The following is a 17766-nucleotide window of genomic DNA, read 5'->3' as shown; positions in this document are numbered from 1 at the left end:
AGGTTTGTGCCAGGACTAACCTGGGAGAGGAGCTGCTTATGAAGCTGGCTGTCCACCTTAACAGAAAATGTGTTGACATGATGAAAATCAGCACAGTTGGCAACAGTAGTAGCAAGGCCAGTCTCGTGCACAGGAAAGTCACACAGCTGATAGCAGCAGTACACCCCTTTCCGCATTTTTCCTGGAAATGCAAACCACGCTAGTCACAACAGACAATTTGACAGTAAAATACAAGAACCAATGCTTTTAGCCCATACACTGATAACCAGAAAAACTCGTCAATAAGGTTTTGATTACTTCTTAACTAAGGCTCAAATAATAAATGAAAAAGCTGTCTTTACCAGTCTCATTCTCATTCTGAACAAACTTTTGGACAAAATTAACTGCTCTATGCTATGCAATTACTAGGGTAACAGGAGCTATAAGTCATAGGTCTGCTTGTGATGATAAAACTACACCCCTTTCACAAATCCCATGAAGGGCAATGCTAAAAAGTGTTGTTTTATTTGCTAGCTATTAATTCGAATAAAAATTCAGTTACTCAACATATTTTCCAACTGAGATGCTCATGCACTATGTAGATGCCATGGTCATAACTTCATGTCGTTTGTGCACTAACCGTAGTGGCCATAGAAGTTGGGCCAGCAGCTAAATACAAGCTTTGTAAATAAGAGTTGTGATGGTAACTTTGTAGTTATTAGAACACGTGTTTACAACTACTTACCTATGCATTATTTATGCCTTGCATTAAAGCACCATATCTTTGTTGAACAACGAACATTCATATCGTATGACATTATATGGTTAGCAAAACTACTGTAGCACTAAGTCGGATCTCTTATACTAGATTAAGATGAAGCACCACAAGATTTCATCAATTAGTATAAGTGCATTAACTAAGCCTTGAGATAAAGCTTGCTACAGATGAATACTTGGCCAAAGTTATAATTATAATTACACCCCTTTGTTTTCGGGTAAAAACCTATTTTACCCGACTCTTGCTCCCCAAACACATTTCTTAAAAATCTGGTTAAGCCCAATTTCTCCCCGAAAATGCCCCTTCTATACAGAAAACATGTAAGCGCAAGGGAATGAAGGACTCATTAAAGGGTCAGTCTACTGAATTTTATCGACCATATTTTCTTTGCGGCAACCGATAGCTCCTTACTCAAATTACCGTTTAGCCAGCTGTGGTGCCAAGGAGTGCGGTAGAACATTTTAAAATAGAATTTATTAATGTGGGAACACATCTGTATGAGATGGTAGTCTCATCTGGCAACCATCTGGATTTCCGCCGCGCGGCGACAAACATGGCGGCGCCCGTCGATGCCGGACCTCTCGCTTCGGACTGAATTCTCGTTGTTGCTGCCTTTTTCAGTGCGTTCACTGGCCATAAATGGGGCGCCTGTCTTTCGCTTCGTCTCATCTCGCCTATAAGAAAACCTATAAGAGATAAATTTGCTTTGTTTTAATAATTAGAGTGACGATTGTGCCGCTCCTAGGCTTAAGTGGAGAGTCGGTTTGTTTACAGCAATGGTTCCCATCCTGACGACCAGATGGCGCCACTATAGGCTGAGTTTATTTTTGCGTCTCTGCTAGCATACGCTGAACTAAAAGTGAGAATGTGCCTGCGTTTTGCGTACGTGTAATTATAAATATTCATGTGATTTACAGAAAAAGCGAGCGGTACGCCTTCTACAGTTTACCAGAACAAAACGTGCGTTTCTCTGACATTGGGGCATACAAATGATAGGTAGTATATTCACTTATGCTTCTACAAAAAAAGACTACCACTTTCTTGAACAAAATGAACGTTTGGGGGACGCCACCATGCTTTTTTACGCGACTTTTAACGCCGAAATAAAATATAAATTCCTGCCTAAACCGGGCGCAGACCCCTCGTTATTGATGTTACAGGGTGCTAACCCAGAACATGCCATTATTTATACACTCATCTCGGTGAGTAGACTGACCCTTTAAGATACACATGCCAAAAGGGCATAGAGAATATACATTTTCCTGAACAAATCTGAAGACACAACACAAGAACTGGGGAATATCTTGTGCGTATTCCAAAGGAGTGTTCATTCAAATGGTGACCTTAAACCTCTTTTAATGCTTGTTATTCATGACGTGGCTTGATTTGAGGATATGATCGAAAAGAAACCTTTACAAGTGAGACACCAAAACGAAGGTACTGGCCAGGAATTCATTTGGCATCATGTATCAAGCCCTATCCACGCTAACGCACCCTGCTCTACAGTTCTTGCCCATCTAAAATAAAGTCTGTGATGTCTAATGATTGTTTTCGCAGTGTGCAAGGTAGGCAGGCCTTGCATGCAAGCTAAGTACTGCGTAAGAGCCCTTTACGGGACGAAATAATTGTCACAGATGACAAAAAATTTCATTTGAGGAACAGTTGTTTTTTTCGGTGCAACCTGTCATTTCCATATTAGTTAACTATTGAGCAAGAAATTAGGCATTTTGTGTCCCGCACAAAAACAAACGCTTGTAGTATGCTGCAACAAAAAAAAACCTGAAAAAAAAAAACCCGAATTGCAGAAATTTTTTGGAATAACTCGATTTGTACCCAAATCTTGACAAAAAATATCGTCAGACTTTTACCCCCAAACTCTGGGAAAAATAAAAACAGAAAACGAAGAGCCCTATTTATAATTTGCAAAATCCTTGATCATTTTTCCCATCTTAACAGTGCAGCCAGCAACAACTGTTCAAAAACTACTGAATTTAATAAAAAGTTATTCTGACATGCTTATACTTAACAGGTTCTTAAAAATAACACAAAACAAAATAGTGAGCTAAAACATAACTTAAACTGTGTTCTACCTTGTTTTAGTGGAATCCCGATGCAACGTACAATGTTGACATTAAGTTGATTGTACATGGCACTGGCTGGCTCTCCATTTCGCCTTTCACTTCGATGCTCAACACCAGAGTTGGGCAACCTTTTTGGTGGGGAGCTTGGCACTGAAAACTAGAAAAGGCAAGACTGTACACCTGCAGCAGAAAGCATGCAAAGCTGCTGCATGCACTGCATTACATGCACTAGCATGATCTGCGAAATGAGGCTTTTCATGCAAACAGCCAGCTACACATGCACCAATTATGGCACTATGCACACAGATACTTGTTACTCATGGAAATACAGTGTAGTACTCTCAATAATTCGAACTTCTGATTATTCAAACTGATGAAGACACCTCAGTTGCTCTTGTATTACAAAATGTATTCAAAATCAAGCACATCAAGAAAGCTACCCTCAATTAGAACAATTCAAAAAAATTTTCAGTCCCCTTCGAGTTCAAATTAAAAAGAGCTCACAGTACAGGCCTAGTCAAAAATACACAGTCCAAAAAGGCATACCATGTAGCTCATTTTGCAATGTGAGCACTACAAATCTTTCAAATGAGAGTTGAGCTCTATTTCAGTGCTAGAATGTCCCATACACAGCTTTGAAGCAAATGCCTTGGGCTGTATATTTTTGACAAAGACCGTACATAAAGGAAAGAACCACAGTGTCAAATGGACGACAGTGACATCAAGTCCTATTGTCGCTAATATGGCCAGACAAAACAAGCTTCACGGTACCAAGGTTAAACAGCACTCTGTAAAAACAGAACAATCAGCCAGCATTTCTGAGTCTCAACATTACTGATGCAACTGGAACAATTCTGAGTAATGTAGTTGAAAGCTTAGATGTTGAAATTTCACACTGTTGCTTCAGAGGACAGAATGCTTTAAACCGACATAAAATATCTAGGAATAAAAAGCTGCTTGGTTTTGTAACAATGCTGATGACATTAAGGGGGATGCGGGGCTAAAATCACGATTTTCACCAAAAAAAAAATGTTTTTTAAAATTTGCGTTGTTTTGGATTCCTGCTTTAATAAAGAAACTTCCGACCAAGTTTGGCTATTATCTGCATAGTAGAAAAGAAGATAATGAATTTTTTCATGAGACAGTGGCGCGCGTTCACCATCAAAAGTGCCTACGAATGCTTTTTCCAAGATACAGCCGCACAGCAGCAAGAAAATGAATGCGAAGTGATTTTACGCATCAGAAAGTTTGTGGGAAATCTCTCTAATCATGGGAAATCTTCTATTGAGAGTACAGCAGACCACTAAAGAAAAACTACAGAAGAAAGCATACTTTTGGCTGTGGCAACTGCAAATTGGCTGGTGAACCAAAACAAAAGTTTGGACAAGTAGAAACACAGCATATGACCTTCCAAAGCTGTTTCCATGCTACTTGGAGTCTCACTAAGCCAGATCTCATCTTGGCTCTGTTCAACGCTGGCTATTTGTTTATCTTTCCAACCAGCCAAGCAGCCAAGGAAATGGACATAGGCGCTAGGCAGCTCTAAAGCTGAAAAATAGAGAAAATTTGCAGCAACTGCCACACAGCAGCCTCGTGTTGGAAGAGGAGGGACCAACCTGTGCAGCAGGGCACTTTAAATTAATTATTTTTGGCCATAAAATTAAATAGCATGTACTAAAATCTTTAAACTTATTTTTCTCAGTCTGAACTTTTTGGGAAAGCAAAACCATTACGAAAAACTATGATTTCCAAACTGCTTAGTGAAAAGCTGCTTTCAAGGTGGTTGCTATACTGAAATTTTGTCAGCGACAAGATGAGGTACTTTTTACATGACTAGTTTTTTTTGTTAGAAAAAAATTAGCAGATGTCTGAAATATAATGGCCAGAGAAAAAATAAACTTCGTGTGATGACATTTTTACAGAAACTATATAAAAAATACGTGACTCTCTTCATCCTGCGCTACAAACCAGCTAGAAGGTATCTAATCACAAACAATAAGTATATCATCATTATTTTTGAAATGATAGTTTTCCTAAGCTGACAAACCTAACTGCTCTATATGACAACTATAAGCTTTTTTCTGTTTGTCTATGATAATGAAATTTAGAATATAGTCTAATGACAACAAGCTAAACCATCCTCTAAATTTTTATAAAATTGGCACAGCAGTTCAAAAGTTGACTCTTCAGCCTAGCATCCCCCATTAAAAACTACTGGCTTGGCCCTTTGAGTGACTGTGCACTCTTGCTTGGTTTTACACAATCAAAATGCATGACTAATGTTCCTTCACTGAGGGAACGCTAGGCATGTTTGTATGGAGCATCTAATGATAGCAGCACTGAAACTTGAAGTAGTTACCAAGACTGCCTGCCATGGGCTGTGCACTAAGTGGAGACTGGCAGTGCGGGATATGCTTTTTGTGGGCTCTGGTCTTCTAAAGAAAAGACCTCTGTGCAACACTCACCAGCTCCTTCTAGCACAAATCAACAAATAAAAGGGAAGTTTATATTATATCTCAAATTCATTCTTCAATGGATTAAACCAGCGCATATTCTTCCCATTATTTTACACCTGAAATGTAATGCTTGATCCAAGAAAGATCAAATGCTGCAGTGTACTAAATTTCTCCACATAGGTGGTTTCCTTCTTTGCCTTGCTCAGGTGTAGACATGGCAGCCAGGAGAGAATCATAACCTCAGGAAAGTAGGGAAATCAAAATTTTCCCTGCACATTTCTGCTTATAATAAACATGTCACTGCTAATAATGAACTATCACATCATCATGTGAAACTTACAAATAGATCCCACACTTTTAATCAAAACCTTTTCCACTATATGAAATGAACTGATGTGAGCTCTGCACTCAACGTGGCTTATAACAGATTGAACAGCATGTGTTCGAGAGTAGCACCACCAAGAGTATGTTGATTGGTGGATGCAGAAAATTAAAACAGCTCACGGCATTACTTCTTTCAAATTTCCAAAGTGCATGCCATACAGTTTTGCTATCTGTTATGAAATACTACATGCTTTTTAGTATGTTACTGAGAAACTCCATCGATGCTAACAGCTTTAAGGTCATGGAAACTGTGGTCGTACCAGACAGTGACTGCAAGATGACTGAGTGCCGGATGCCATATGTGACAAAAGAGAGCCAAGGTTACTGTATTTGGGCATATACTATTTGATGCAATGCTACTGACAATTCAAGTGGATTTAAAAGGTTGAAAAACCAAGCCACAATGCCAAAAAAATGTTTCACCAAGTTATCGCTCATTGCCAGATCGCACACTATAAACAATCATCACTGGTTGAATACACATTATTACGAAAAAAAAAAGTACACTATTGTTAGTTTCAGTACCACGGTATCTTCGGCCACTACACTTCTGGGATAACACTGTAACCAAGTATAACAAGGCACTAACAATCATCAACTGCGTGCAACCAAATGACACCTGCATAAAAGCTAATCTGACATTTTCACTACATATTTTTGGTGTAAACAGCAATTATACCTTCATACATCGGATATAAAAACATTAACAGAAATCTCAAGACAGCAGCTCACTTGTTTGTTTGTTTAGTTTCAAACATTTTGAAGTCACCTCTCTCTGCATTAGTGTGTGGAAGCCTGTTGCAATGGAAGGGACTTTGGCATTAGCATAGCAAAATTAGTACATAGAAAGCGCATGTATATTCACATGCCCTAATGGCCCTCACAGGACTTGCACAAGAAAAAAGGATGCAGAGCTACACAACCATAAAAAAAAAAAAGGCTCTTGATTCAGGACTAAAACTAAAAAAAAAAATTGTGCAAAGGCATAACCAATACAGGTTTATTGAAAGTGAGATGAATAACATTATAAAATTATCAAAATGATCATGCATGGTAAGTTGCTAGCAAAATGTGTCATAACCACAAACATGAGCAATGCACTGCACCGCTACAAAACAGAGTGGTGAGTAATGACACGTTCATCTAAAAAACGGGCTGCATGCTGAAGGAATATGCTAGGCACAGAAACTGCAACTACACTCCCTATCATTGTGAAGTGTTTTATAAAAGAAGTAGAAAGCTATGTGCTAAGCTAAAACACTTCTAAGCTGCATTTTGCTAACCCATAATACAACACGAAAAGGTTACAGAAAATTTGGCTTCATCATTTGAGTTTCAGAGACACTGAGGCACAGTTATTACTGTGTTTCATTTGCACTGGGATCCAACTGCGCCAATGCAGTAGCAGGTCCACATTTGTACCTGGCCTCATGAGGCAGCAGCACACTGTGCTGTGCTGAAATACCCGACCCTACAAGCAGCTATATTTCAGTGTGTGTGCATGTCTGGATGAAATGTGTGCAGAATAAAACACTTACATTTAAAAATCGCTTGGCTGGGTCTGGAGCGGGCAAAAAGCGAACCCAGCAGCTTAATGTTCCCACAAAATGTTTCCGCTGCCCATCTTGGATTCCTGAAAAAGGCATGCAAAGAACCCCCCACATAACATTTCCAAATTCACAAGAAAAGATGGCAACACAAAAATTAGAACAAAGCCCGTTTCATCCCAGATAGTCTGCCCAGACAAGCTATGGCTGTAAGTTAATATAATAACTAAATTATTTTTCACTTTAGTGTTTGTTTCAAACAAGGTATGAACTATATGAGTATGTTAGTTTTCCTTCCAAAATATGTGCTGATGAGTCCTTTTTAGAGACACTGTTAAATTTACACACTCCTTTCAAACAGCAAAAAGAGATATAAGAAAATAATTCAAAGAAGACTTCAGGTTATCACGTCACAATAAACTTTAAATTATTGAGCAGCAAATACATGCGCCTACTGCTCTGCTTGCATTGACCAACAGCTAATTAAAGCAGTGCTCCCCTCAAAGGCCTTAAATTATCACACCCTGTCTGTACAAGTGCTGAACTGATTGGAGTTTTTCAGCTTATAAGGCAGGATTTTCATAATTAAAGTTAAGGTCTATTTTGGCTTACTGCAGGGTTTTAGACAAAAAGAATAAACAGTAATCTTAGTCTTTTTTTTATTATTATTATCATTCTAAACAAAAAGGTCTGAGCAGCCCAGATTTGTGCTGCTAGAGTCACATGCAGCCATGTTAAGTGCAACACAAATGCAGGAAGCATGGCTTGCACAAAGAACTCCTGTTATCCATTTCCTGCACCATACTCTTTCAGTCTGTAAGTTGCAGGCCATATCAAAGTCCATCCTGGCGTTTTTGGTCAGCAAGATGTGAGAATAAATATCTCTGAATCTCAACTTGCCAATGAGGGCTGCCTGAGATGAGCTGCGCTTGAATGGCTCCTGCACTGCAGGCCTCAGGGCAATCTGGCAGGTGCCCACACTCTGTACCTTAGCACCATGCACTGACTGAACTTGGATATGCACAGAGCCCTGCCAAAAGACAAAAAACTACATCAGATATGAGACCAGGGAAATTGTGAATAGTGTTGCAATTTCAGCCATCCCTTTCCTGTGGTTTTCAAACAAAGAGAGTTTCATATTCTATGCACATTTGTTTATTACAATGGCATTTTCAGAGGAGGGCAGCCGCTTACTGACGCCCATGCAACATACATGATGTACATTTTGCCCAAACAGGTTATACGCATGTTAAAAGGTAACTTGGTTTATGGTTTATAGGGGGCTTAACGTCCCAAAGTGACTCAGGCTATGAGGGACGCCGTAGTGAAGGGCTCCAGAGGTTCTTTAATGTCTACTGACATCGCACAGTACATGGGCCTCCAGCATTTCACCTCCATCGAAATGCGACCACTACAGCCGGGATTGAACCGTCTTTCGGGTCAGCAGCCGAGCCCAATAACCACTGAGCCACCCCGGCGGCTGTTAAAAGGTAACTTAGCAAGCCATTTGTTGCAAATGCATTATTAATGCAGGCTTCCTTTTTATGCCACATTTAACAACCATTAGCAAGGCACTACAATGCAAACAAAGCTTAAGCACTGTGGGACACCTGGTACTCAAAGATGCACTATCATCCAACTGAAGATGAAAAGGTTTGATGTCAGTTTGAATTTCGCATTACTTAAAAATTTCAAAATTATGCCCTACACTGCAATACCACATGAGACAGTAAATTACTATTAAACAAACAATCACTCCAGGAGTAGTAGTTGTTAACTACTGGTCATTGCTACAAGAATGAACCTCATAGTACCGACTGTTGCATCGCTCAGAGAAAATTGCTTCCCTTGGCTTATGCTTGCTTGTCCGAGCTCAAATTTCGCATAGCGCTGGCATTTGGCCGCCAGTTTTGTTTTGTATTACGATTAGGTAGGGCATTTGCTTGACTTGGTCAGAATTAATCAAAAATCTCTATGGCCTGCGGTGACTGTGGACCAAAATAGCAAGCTTTCGCAGCATTGGTACCGGTAGCCCTATTAGCGCCCACCGGAGGAATGAATGCTCTCCCATTAGCTACTGTTGAGGCTGCAGTGAAATGCAAGGGGAAGAAAGTAGTTGTGCGGTTTGTTTGAAAGTGCTTTCTCGACTACTGTATCAAAATTGGGTGCAGAAAACATTGCACGTGACTGAGCCCAACCCCACACCTTGTGTTTCTACCATGTGTTTCTCCACAGCCTCCTGCATGGTAGAGTGCTCATTCATCCAGAGGGCGTAAGGTGGCACTACTGGCATCACTCCTGCAGAAACTTGCTGTTTTGGTTTGCCGTCGCCGCAGACGACGGAAATCTCCAATTCATTCTGACCGAATCAGGCAAGCACTCCACCCAAACACAGTATAAAACAAATTTGACTGCCAAATGCCACCTCTGTGTGAAATCTGAGCCCGAAGAAGCGGGGGGTTAAGCCAAGAGAATTTTTTTTCGATTTTGCCTGACCGACGCAACAGTCAGTACTTTCGCAAGACTGATACAACTGTGATGCCTTTTGAATTTGAGCCAGGTTTTCTCTCTGAACTGCGCAGTATATTACAAATCTATAACCAGAACAAGACATAGCTCGTTATGCATATCTGTACTGAGGCTCAACTCCATTGTGGATCTTAATGTTGAGCAGAATTTTCTGTTTCTCGGTTTCAAGTTTTACATTCTAAATGCTTCATAGTTTGCAGGCCTGGTGACATCAGCCACACAAGACTCAATTAATTAACACTGCCCCTTAGCAGAACCTGATGAAAACAATCATAAAATTCACCCGCATGCCCAAAGTATGTTATGAAAATTTGCCTTTGCATTCGTTAAACTCTGAGTGCATTAAAACCCCATCAGAGGGCACAAAAAATCCTGTCAAGTAGCAGCTTCTCAAAAGCTGCATCTGAGACCACATTACAATATTACAAGTTACGAGTGGCAGTCTTCCATGCAGCGATACATCATGATAGACAACGCAACAAGCAAAGCACAAGCAGATCACAGACTGAACTCATATACAAAATAACTTTGTGAGGCCAGCATTTGGATTTAAGTAAGGCATGCTGCATTAGGTATACGTACCTTATCAAGGTAATCAAGAAAGTCTGAATCTACAGTGACAGCGTAGCGAGCAGTGCAGTTGAATTCAGGGCTGACAACAAAGAAAGAATGATCACAGTTACAGACAACAATATGACCAACATTCCCACATCCATAAAAATTTTAACAACCAGAACATCAAAAGCCTTTCATTAAATGATTGAAAAAAAGTGCAACATGAATTCTCTACTGCATTATTTGACTGCAATTTAAGAAATTAACTGTTCTAAGCCACATTTCCTTTTTAACCACATTCCATCAACTGAAAAGTCACTAAACTGTTACACACCGCCCCCGGAGATGAGAAGAGCTGAACTTGTCACAGAACATGCAGACCCAGTTTCTAATCACTTACCAGTCTCCAGTGGCAACAGGGGTCGACTGGGGCTGAAAGTCGGCAAACGTCCACGTTGCAAAGACAGGGGGATAGGTATTGCTGTCAGAAGCATCTTGCCGAGATGCAAATGTTAGCTAGAAACAAGAGCAAAGAGTTAAACATATGAAACAATAAATCAACAAAGTATGCAGAATGTCCAACATAACCAGGCTCCCGGGGTTAAAACTCCTGGCTCATATTATGCGAAGCAGGTTGTATGCTGGATGCTAAATTGGTACTACATGTTGCCGAAATAAAGCTGGTGCAGAATTATTGCTGGGTAGCATAGAGCAAGTAGGACCATGTCGTACGTCTTGCTAGCCCTAACACTGAACTAAGATCAATCAACTTTCAGCTGTTGGAGATGCACAAACCATTTTAATCAGAAAGTTTGGGAGTATCAAAACAATTCAAAGCTGCACACTTTCTTAAGAGTTAGCTTTATCCTGGACAATTTTTTTTTTTTTTTGTATTCTGAAAGAAGAGGATGAAACACAATAGCGTTGGCATATGGCATGAAATGGTACGGTTAAGGCCACTAGTTTTTCGTGATTAGACGAAAAATTGCAGACTTATTGCATGCAGATTTTAGCACTTTTCATAGAATTTTATGTTACCAGCTGCTCTCCTTTTTGGTGACACTGTGTTTAAGGTCATCGCTAGGAATAACAGAATGATGAGAATATGATTGGTTTAGTTTATTGGGGTTTAATGTCCCAAAGCGACTCAGGCTATGAGGGACGTCGTAGTGGAGGGCTCCGGAAATTTCGACCACCTGGGGTTCTTTAACGTGCACTGACATTGCACAGTACACGGGCCTCTAGAATTCTGCCTTCATCGAAATTCAGCCGCCGCAGCCGGGATCGAACCCGCATCTTTCAGGTCCGCAGCCGAGCACCGTAACCACTGAGCCACCGCGGCGGGGCAATGATGAGAATATGATTTAATCATATGAATTCTCTTGAAACATAGAATCTGGTAATGAACGAAGTTCTGCTGGTGCCTTGGCATGCTAGCTTCCCTATTTGCACGCACAAGCTAGCGCGTTAAGCCCTGCGGTTATGGCAGCAATGCGTCCACACGCTTGTCTGGGATGAGTCACGATAACAGCGCCTGTCAAAAGCAATACTGCCATATATGCACAAATATAATGCGAGTTTTTTTTTTTTTCTTGAATCACCTGCTTCAGCAAGCATCTCGCGTTATATTTGGAACCAAACTACGAATTTTTTTTTCAGCTGTTCACAAGCTCACCCACTAGACTCACAAGCTGCAAGGAAAAGACAACCTCTCAACCACCTTCAACCATCGAAATGAAGCGTGCCGCCACTTCTGCGTGAAATGCCGCATGCATTAACGAGTGGGAGGCTTCCCTTCCCACGGCATATTGCAGATTTTTTGTTCTAACTTCAAACTTCAATATCAAATTTCTCCGTCTAAGGAAATTACAAGCCTCAGGTATGTTATGTAAAAGTAATGTACCAAAACTGCATCTAGATTACTTGGATCACTATAGTGGAGGACTCCAGATTAATTTCAGCCACCTGTGACACTTTAATGTGCACCGCTATTGCACAGCACATGGTTATTTTTACATTTCACCTCTACTGACATAAATGCAGCCATTGTGAATGGAATTCAATCCTGCAGCCTTGGGCTTAGCAGCCAAACGTCATGGTCACTGGGCAACCGTGGCTAGTTACATCGAGATAGACTTTGGCTGAATCACCAATGGAACATTCTGCCAATAGCCAACAGGGAACTGCAGCCACACATAGAATGCGTAGAATGTGTTCCTGTTGTGAAAATTCTGCATTTCACACATTCTCATAAGCCAGAAAAATGCTTTGGCAAAAAAAAAAAAAAACTACCACAGCAATATTAAAGCTATTGGGATTTTCTTTTCACAACCCACAACTTTTTATTTTAAACCTACTGATTTTAATCACATTGTAATCTCTAACAGTTAGCGACTGCACTCTTTTCACACCAGTGGAAAGAGTCCCACAGTTCCTGCTTTCCCTAACCCTCCACTTATCTTGCCTGACAATGCCATAAAAGGGGCCAATATGAATAAGCTGTACACATGCTAAGGGATGCAGCTAAGCATGTTATAATACAAGCAGTACCAGTAGAGTAGTGCTAAATATTGCAGGCAGGATGACAAAACAGTGAGACAACAAAGCAACCCATGCATACACACTCTCAGTAAATGACATAAATTGAAGGAAGTTATCCAGCTGGCCAAAAAGATAACACCCACCTTGTTTAGATGTATCTCTAAAAAACTCTGCCCTCTTCTGACTAAGCTGAGGCAATGTTCGTCATCAGCTTCATTTGGCTGTGAGGAACACAGAGGTCAAATTAACATGTATATTGTTACCACAGCTGAACAGCCTTTGGAGCTAAAATGCACCCTTCTGTTTAAATGCATATATTAAGCGGCTCACAGCCAAGTTTTTAACAGTGCATATTATCTACGTGAGAATTCATAGTTTAAAACATGCAAGAATTTGAAATACCAAAATCCCCATCTCTCATTCATCACTTACCGCACAAACTTCTGTAACTTGGACTTGCTTTGATGGAATAAGAGCTAAATGCTTTTCTAGAGCCTGAAAAATTTTTTATTTGAAAGAGAAAAAAAAAAGAAAAACAGCACATGCATTAAACAAAACTGAAAGTGCAGTACTTACAACTGTTACTTTTCTTATCATGCAGGCAGCAGCTATTGTACTATAAAATAAAATCTAAAACTAATTAGATTGCCAAGTCAACTAAGGATATATATTTCAACTTGATATTCCCCAAAAACGATCATATTATAGGTTAATTTAATGACTTATGGTGCACATTAGGATTATGCTGGCATATAACAAAAAATACAATGCATAGTAAAAGCCAGCTACAAGAGATTTTCTTGTTACTCTCTTTTACCAATGTGAATATATATAATGCTCCCATACCTATGCAAACCTGCAACACTACCAGATGTCAATGCATGTAAACATAAACCTGACAAATGCTTATTGAAATATTTACTTATTCCAAACAATCAAACACTTTCAATTCAAGAATAACACCTAAAAGCAATCACCTCAATCTTTTTAGACTTCTCTTTCAGCAAGCTTTGAAGTTTGTTTATGCGAAGCCTTTCTTCCTCTATGATCACCTGCTGTTCTTCCTTCAACTGAGTCATCTCATGGTAGCTATTTTCCAGAAGGGCAGCTTGAACCTCTTTGTCAAGAAATTTCTGTAATAGAAAGCACCAAAACGATGCAACATGCCATGCTAGTGGTCATGTCGTGACAGCGTAATTACACAGGACACACATGGGCAGGCGTAGCATAGGCTTGTACCAAGAACACAAATCTGACTCAGTTATCAAAGATTTGAATTAAGAAAAATTCATTTATGTGCTATCAAGACAAAGACGTAATAAAAAATGGGCACCTACACACATAAAAGTTCATTTTTAAATTTTTCTCCACATAATATGATTCATAACTGCAGGCATGCACATACACAGGTAGAATGCTTGTTACAGAAGTATTATTTGTCCCCAAGTAAAAGAGCAAGTGATAAATTAACAGAAGGTGTTTTTTTTAATCACTGTCTTCCAAGTTCTCATGCTTAGCTGTAAAAAAAATGACAGTACTCCACTTACAATACAGCAATCAGTGAATATATATTGCAGCTGCAGCCTGATAACAACCACAAAGCAAAACTGCTTCCTTGCACAGAGCCACCAACATTTTACGATTAAAAAAAGAATTCAGCATAAATGTTTATAATTCGATAAAGGCCAATAAGCACTCATTACAATTCAACAAAAAATGGCTGAGAAAATTTCAAAATCTGCTTTGTATCAACGAAGAGTATCAAGTATCCAGTTTAAACAGTAACTACTGACCTTGCTGCTACCAGGAGTAGACGGACTAAAGCCGTTTGTTAGCACTCCACCCCAGGCGTTAGCTAAGTTATCCGGCTGGATAATTTTGCTCACTGACAAGCTCCTCTTGTGCGCCTCCTGGAGGAAAGAAAGAATAAGCACACACGACAGAAATTTCCTCTTAAGAGTCTTGATGTGCTAACACTGCTTTACAACAAGCATACACTCTGCTTTGTTAGAGCACACCAAACTGTCTACAGTGTAACAATGCATACATAGGTGAATTCTATAAAGAAAAAAAAAAACACCCCATAGCCAAAAAGTCAGCAGCTACTATGCCAATCCAGGTATACAAAAACATGATATTGCAGTCTGTTCTGTTGTGCTCATTTTTAAACAGTGTTTAGGTAATCGTTGCCAGTGTGCAACCTTACCATTCTTTTTTTTTAGTATGCAGGACAACACTAGACCATTTGTAAAGATACACAATGGTGTGGGCAGTTCTGCATCATTCGAGAATTTCCACGAAGATGTGAAGCTGCCGTCTGCAATGTTTTGAGTCATGCTTAACACATTCAATGTGGCAGTGATTTTCAGGGCCCTAATTCATAAGCATCTGGGCCACCCCTAGATTTTCTTGGGTGCAGCGTGACCCACCAGAGAGCCTCTGGTGAAGTCAACTTAATGGAACCGACAACAGATGGCAATAGCAACCTGGCATGTGTGTTTTTCACAGGCCCTTTTAAAAATACCAGTTGTCCCACGACTTCACAGTGCCACTCTGCATTGGTGCCGCACAGCAGAATTAAAGTGACCCACCGGTGACCTGTGACACAGTGACCATGATAAATGGAGCACGGACGGATGGACGGAGCTTATCCCTATGGAGCCAAGTATAAGCAATCATAAAAACGGCCAGCCTTTTGTGGTTTACCATAAATGCAGAATTAAATTTCAAACTGTCCTTTGTCCACACTCCATGTTATGTATCCACCACTTCATGAATATACTCTCTTCCAGATCTCCAAACATGAAACAAACAGCTGTGCGATGCACAACTTTAGCCCACCTCTTGAAGATTCTGCAAGTCTTTCTGAACAGTTTCCAGCCTGGTTGTCACCTCTGCATGAGCTTTTTCCAGATTTACATGTTCTTCCTGGAGTTTCTGGTACAACTCTGCAAAATGCAAATAAAGCCAATAACTTAAAGCATACCTGATGCAGGAGAACATTATAAAATCCTATCAGGCAGTAACAAAATGATGATAAGAAAAATATCAGTTCAAGGACAAGTACTGAGCAACTAAGTAAGTGGGCACGGTTCTCTTCAATCTACTGCATGGTACAACACATGTTTTCACATCGATATGCAATGCTAAAGACAATGTTTCAAGTATACACTACACAGTCAAACTTGCTGGCTTGCTATAATCACTCACCAACTCGCTCGACCAGTTCTTTCTCAAGCGCTGCCTTTTCATCATTATCAGACTTTATGATGGCTTCCAGCTGTGTAATCTGCAACCTAAGCGCTCCAGCTTCTTCAAGTCTCTGGTTTTCATCTGCATCAGTGCCTTCAATGCTGCAAAAATTTTGAACACAACCCTTTTACTGATAATCACACGGCACCACACAACACACACACCTGCAACTAGAGACAACTGGCATAGCAGTAATGCAGTCGGATGGTGGTGGTGGTGGTGATGGCTGTGGATTTTAATGATGCAAGGGCAGCTTTGGCCAAACAGCGCCATGGCACATGGTATTTTTCATCTAAATAAGGTGGGGTCAAAGACCCATTTTCCAAGCATTTCACCCCAAAGGGGCTAAGCACCAGGCCAGGGGAAAGCTTGTACCCAGTGAATCACTGATGGGCCCCCGAGGGCACTGGGAATCGAACATTACACTTTCCGCAGTACTGCGGCCTGCTCATCTACTGGCTGCATATGTGTACCCTGGATGCGGTCAGCAGAAATAAATCTATCCCAAAAGATGCCAACACCACAATCTACTATATAAGCGACACACTAATTGTTGAAATAAAATACTAGTTTGGACAGTTTGAATGATCAAATATGAAAGTAAGAAATCGAAGACCGCAGCCAACAAATGCATGGCCAGACATTACCACCTTGTTTCTTATTTACAGCCACAACGACAGCAAAAATTTTTCATGTTATGACAAATGCACATGCACCTGTAAGCCACTTATTCATTCTGCTGTTTATTTGCACAGAAACAATGAAAAACTGTCAAGCCTGCACACAAAGCTACCAAAGGGAACAGGCTGCCTTTTGATATTTTTGTGTGAAAGCTGAATGAATTTTTTTTGGTAAAAGCAAAACACATTCTACAAGTGGAAAAATTTTCTTGATGACGTTAGAAGCAAACCACAATTAAGGCATGTGACCCCTGATGTGAAGAAAGGTAATGCTAAGTAAGTATATTGTGTATGTCTTACACTTGCACTCCGTATGTTACACTATCGTAAGGTTCCAATAATAAACAAAATGCAATACAGAAAATAAAAAATAAAACGACCATGCATTGCTCAAATAGATTTAAAACTATTAGCAAGAACCCACAGCTACAATTCATCCACACCCGCACCTTATACCTTACCCACACACTCACTCCCATCCTCACCTTACATACTTACCCACATTTACAACTGAGATTACTACAAAGAACAGCCCAAACAGTGGTGGTATTAGTGCTGAAATGGGTCAGACTAGTGGTTCTCAGCTCTATTAAGAATTCAGGCATAATTACTGCACAATTATATAGAAGAGTAAATGTATCTAAAAAAAAGCAACCAAATAAGCTTTAATGAGGAAGCACTGATAATAAGACAGAAGATTGTTTAGGTTGCAATTCTTACCTGTTGAGAAGCTGATCATTAGCAGTTTTCAAAATTTCATTCTCTTGTTGAATATCGACAAGCCGTTGTTCAAGCTGATAAGAGACAAAAAGGTCAGTTGTGATTACAAGTACTTCTGTTAAATTTACACTTATAAAATCTAGTGCATTTCATTCATCACGAAAATGTTCAATACTTTTTCTTAAGTAATACAAAAAGGGATCTTACCACAACAAATATGGCAGGGCATGTTAAAGTTTCATTGCCCTTAAATTTTGTTGCGAT

At 39.9% G+C, this 17766-nt stretch overlaps 1 protein-coding gene and 1 long non-coding RNA gene across 5 annotated transcripts in view; one reads left to right on the top strand and one right to left on the bottom strand.

Moving 5' to 3' along the window:
• Nucleotides 1-17766, bottom strand: part of LOC149352284 (protein fantom-like) — a 57816-nt gene that overhangs the window by 15508 nt on the left and 24542 nt on the right. For all 4 annotated transcript variants that reach the window (XM_089581442.1, XM_089581444.1, XM_089581443.1 and 1 more), the window contains 13 exons: nucleotides 17503-17576; nucleotides 16061-16203; nucleotides 15692-15798; nucleotides 14644-14760; nucleotides 13828-13983; nucleotides 13283-13345; nucleotides 12994-13071; nucleotides 10710-10825; nucleotides 10337-10406; nucleotides 8126-8255; nucleotides 7217-7311; nucleotides 2848-2995; nucleotides 21-181 (listed from right to left, as the gene is read on the bottom strand). In XM_089581442.1, the coding sequence (XP_089437568.1) occupies nucleotides 21-181; nucleotides 2848-2995; nucleotides 7217-7311; nucleotides 8126-8255; nucleotides 10337-10406; nucleotides 10710-10825; nucleotides 12994-13071; nucleotides 13283-13345; nucleotides 13828-13983; nucleotides 14644-14760; nucleotides 15692-15798; nucleotides 16061-16203; nucleotides 17503-17576 (1458 nt within the window). The remainder of the gene's footprint in view (nucleotides 1-20; nucleotides 182-2847; nucleotides 2996-7216; nucleotides 7312-8125; nucleotides 8256-10336; nucleotides 10407-10709; nucleotides 10826-12993; nucleotides 13072-13282; nucleotides 13346-13827; nucleotides 13984-14643; nucleotides 14761-15691; nucleotides 15799-16060; nucleotides 16204-17502; nucleotides 17577-17766) is intronic.
• Nucleotides 8644-12372, top strand: LOC149352285 (uncharacterized). Its single transcript, XR_016290737.1, has 3 exons — nucleotides 8644-8715; nucleotides 9461-9597; nucleotides 11969-12372. It is a non-coding gene; the product is annotated as an uncharacterized LOC149352285 (long non-coding RNA).

The sequence above is a fragment of the Amblyomma mixtum genome, chromosome 3, assembly GCF_055824585.1.
Source record: "Amblyomma mixtum isolate Tamu chromosome 3, ASM5582458v1, whole genome shotgun sequence".
Lineage (NCBI taxonomy): Eukaryota > Metazoa > Arthropoda > Arachnida > Ixodida > Ixodidae > Amblyomma > Amblyomma mixtum.
This window is presented reverse-complemented; position numbering and strand designations above follow the sequence as displayed.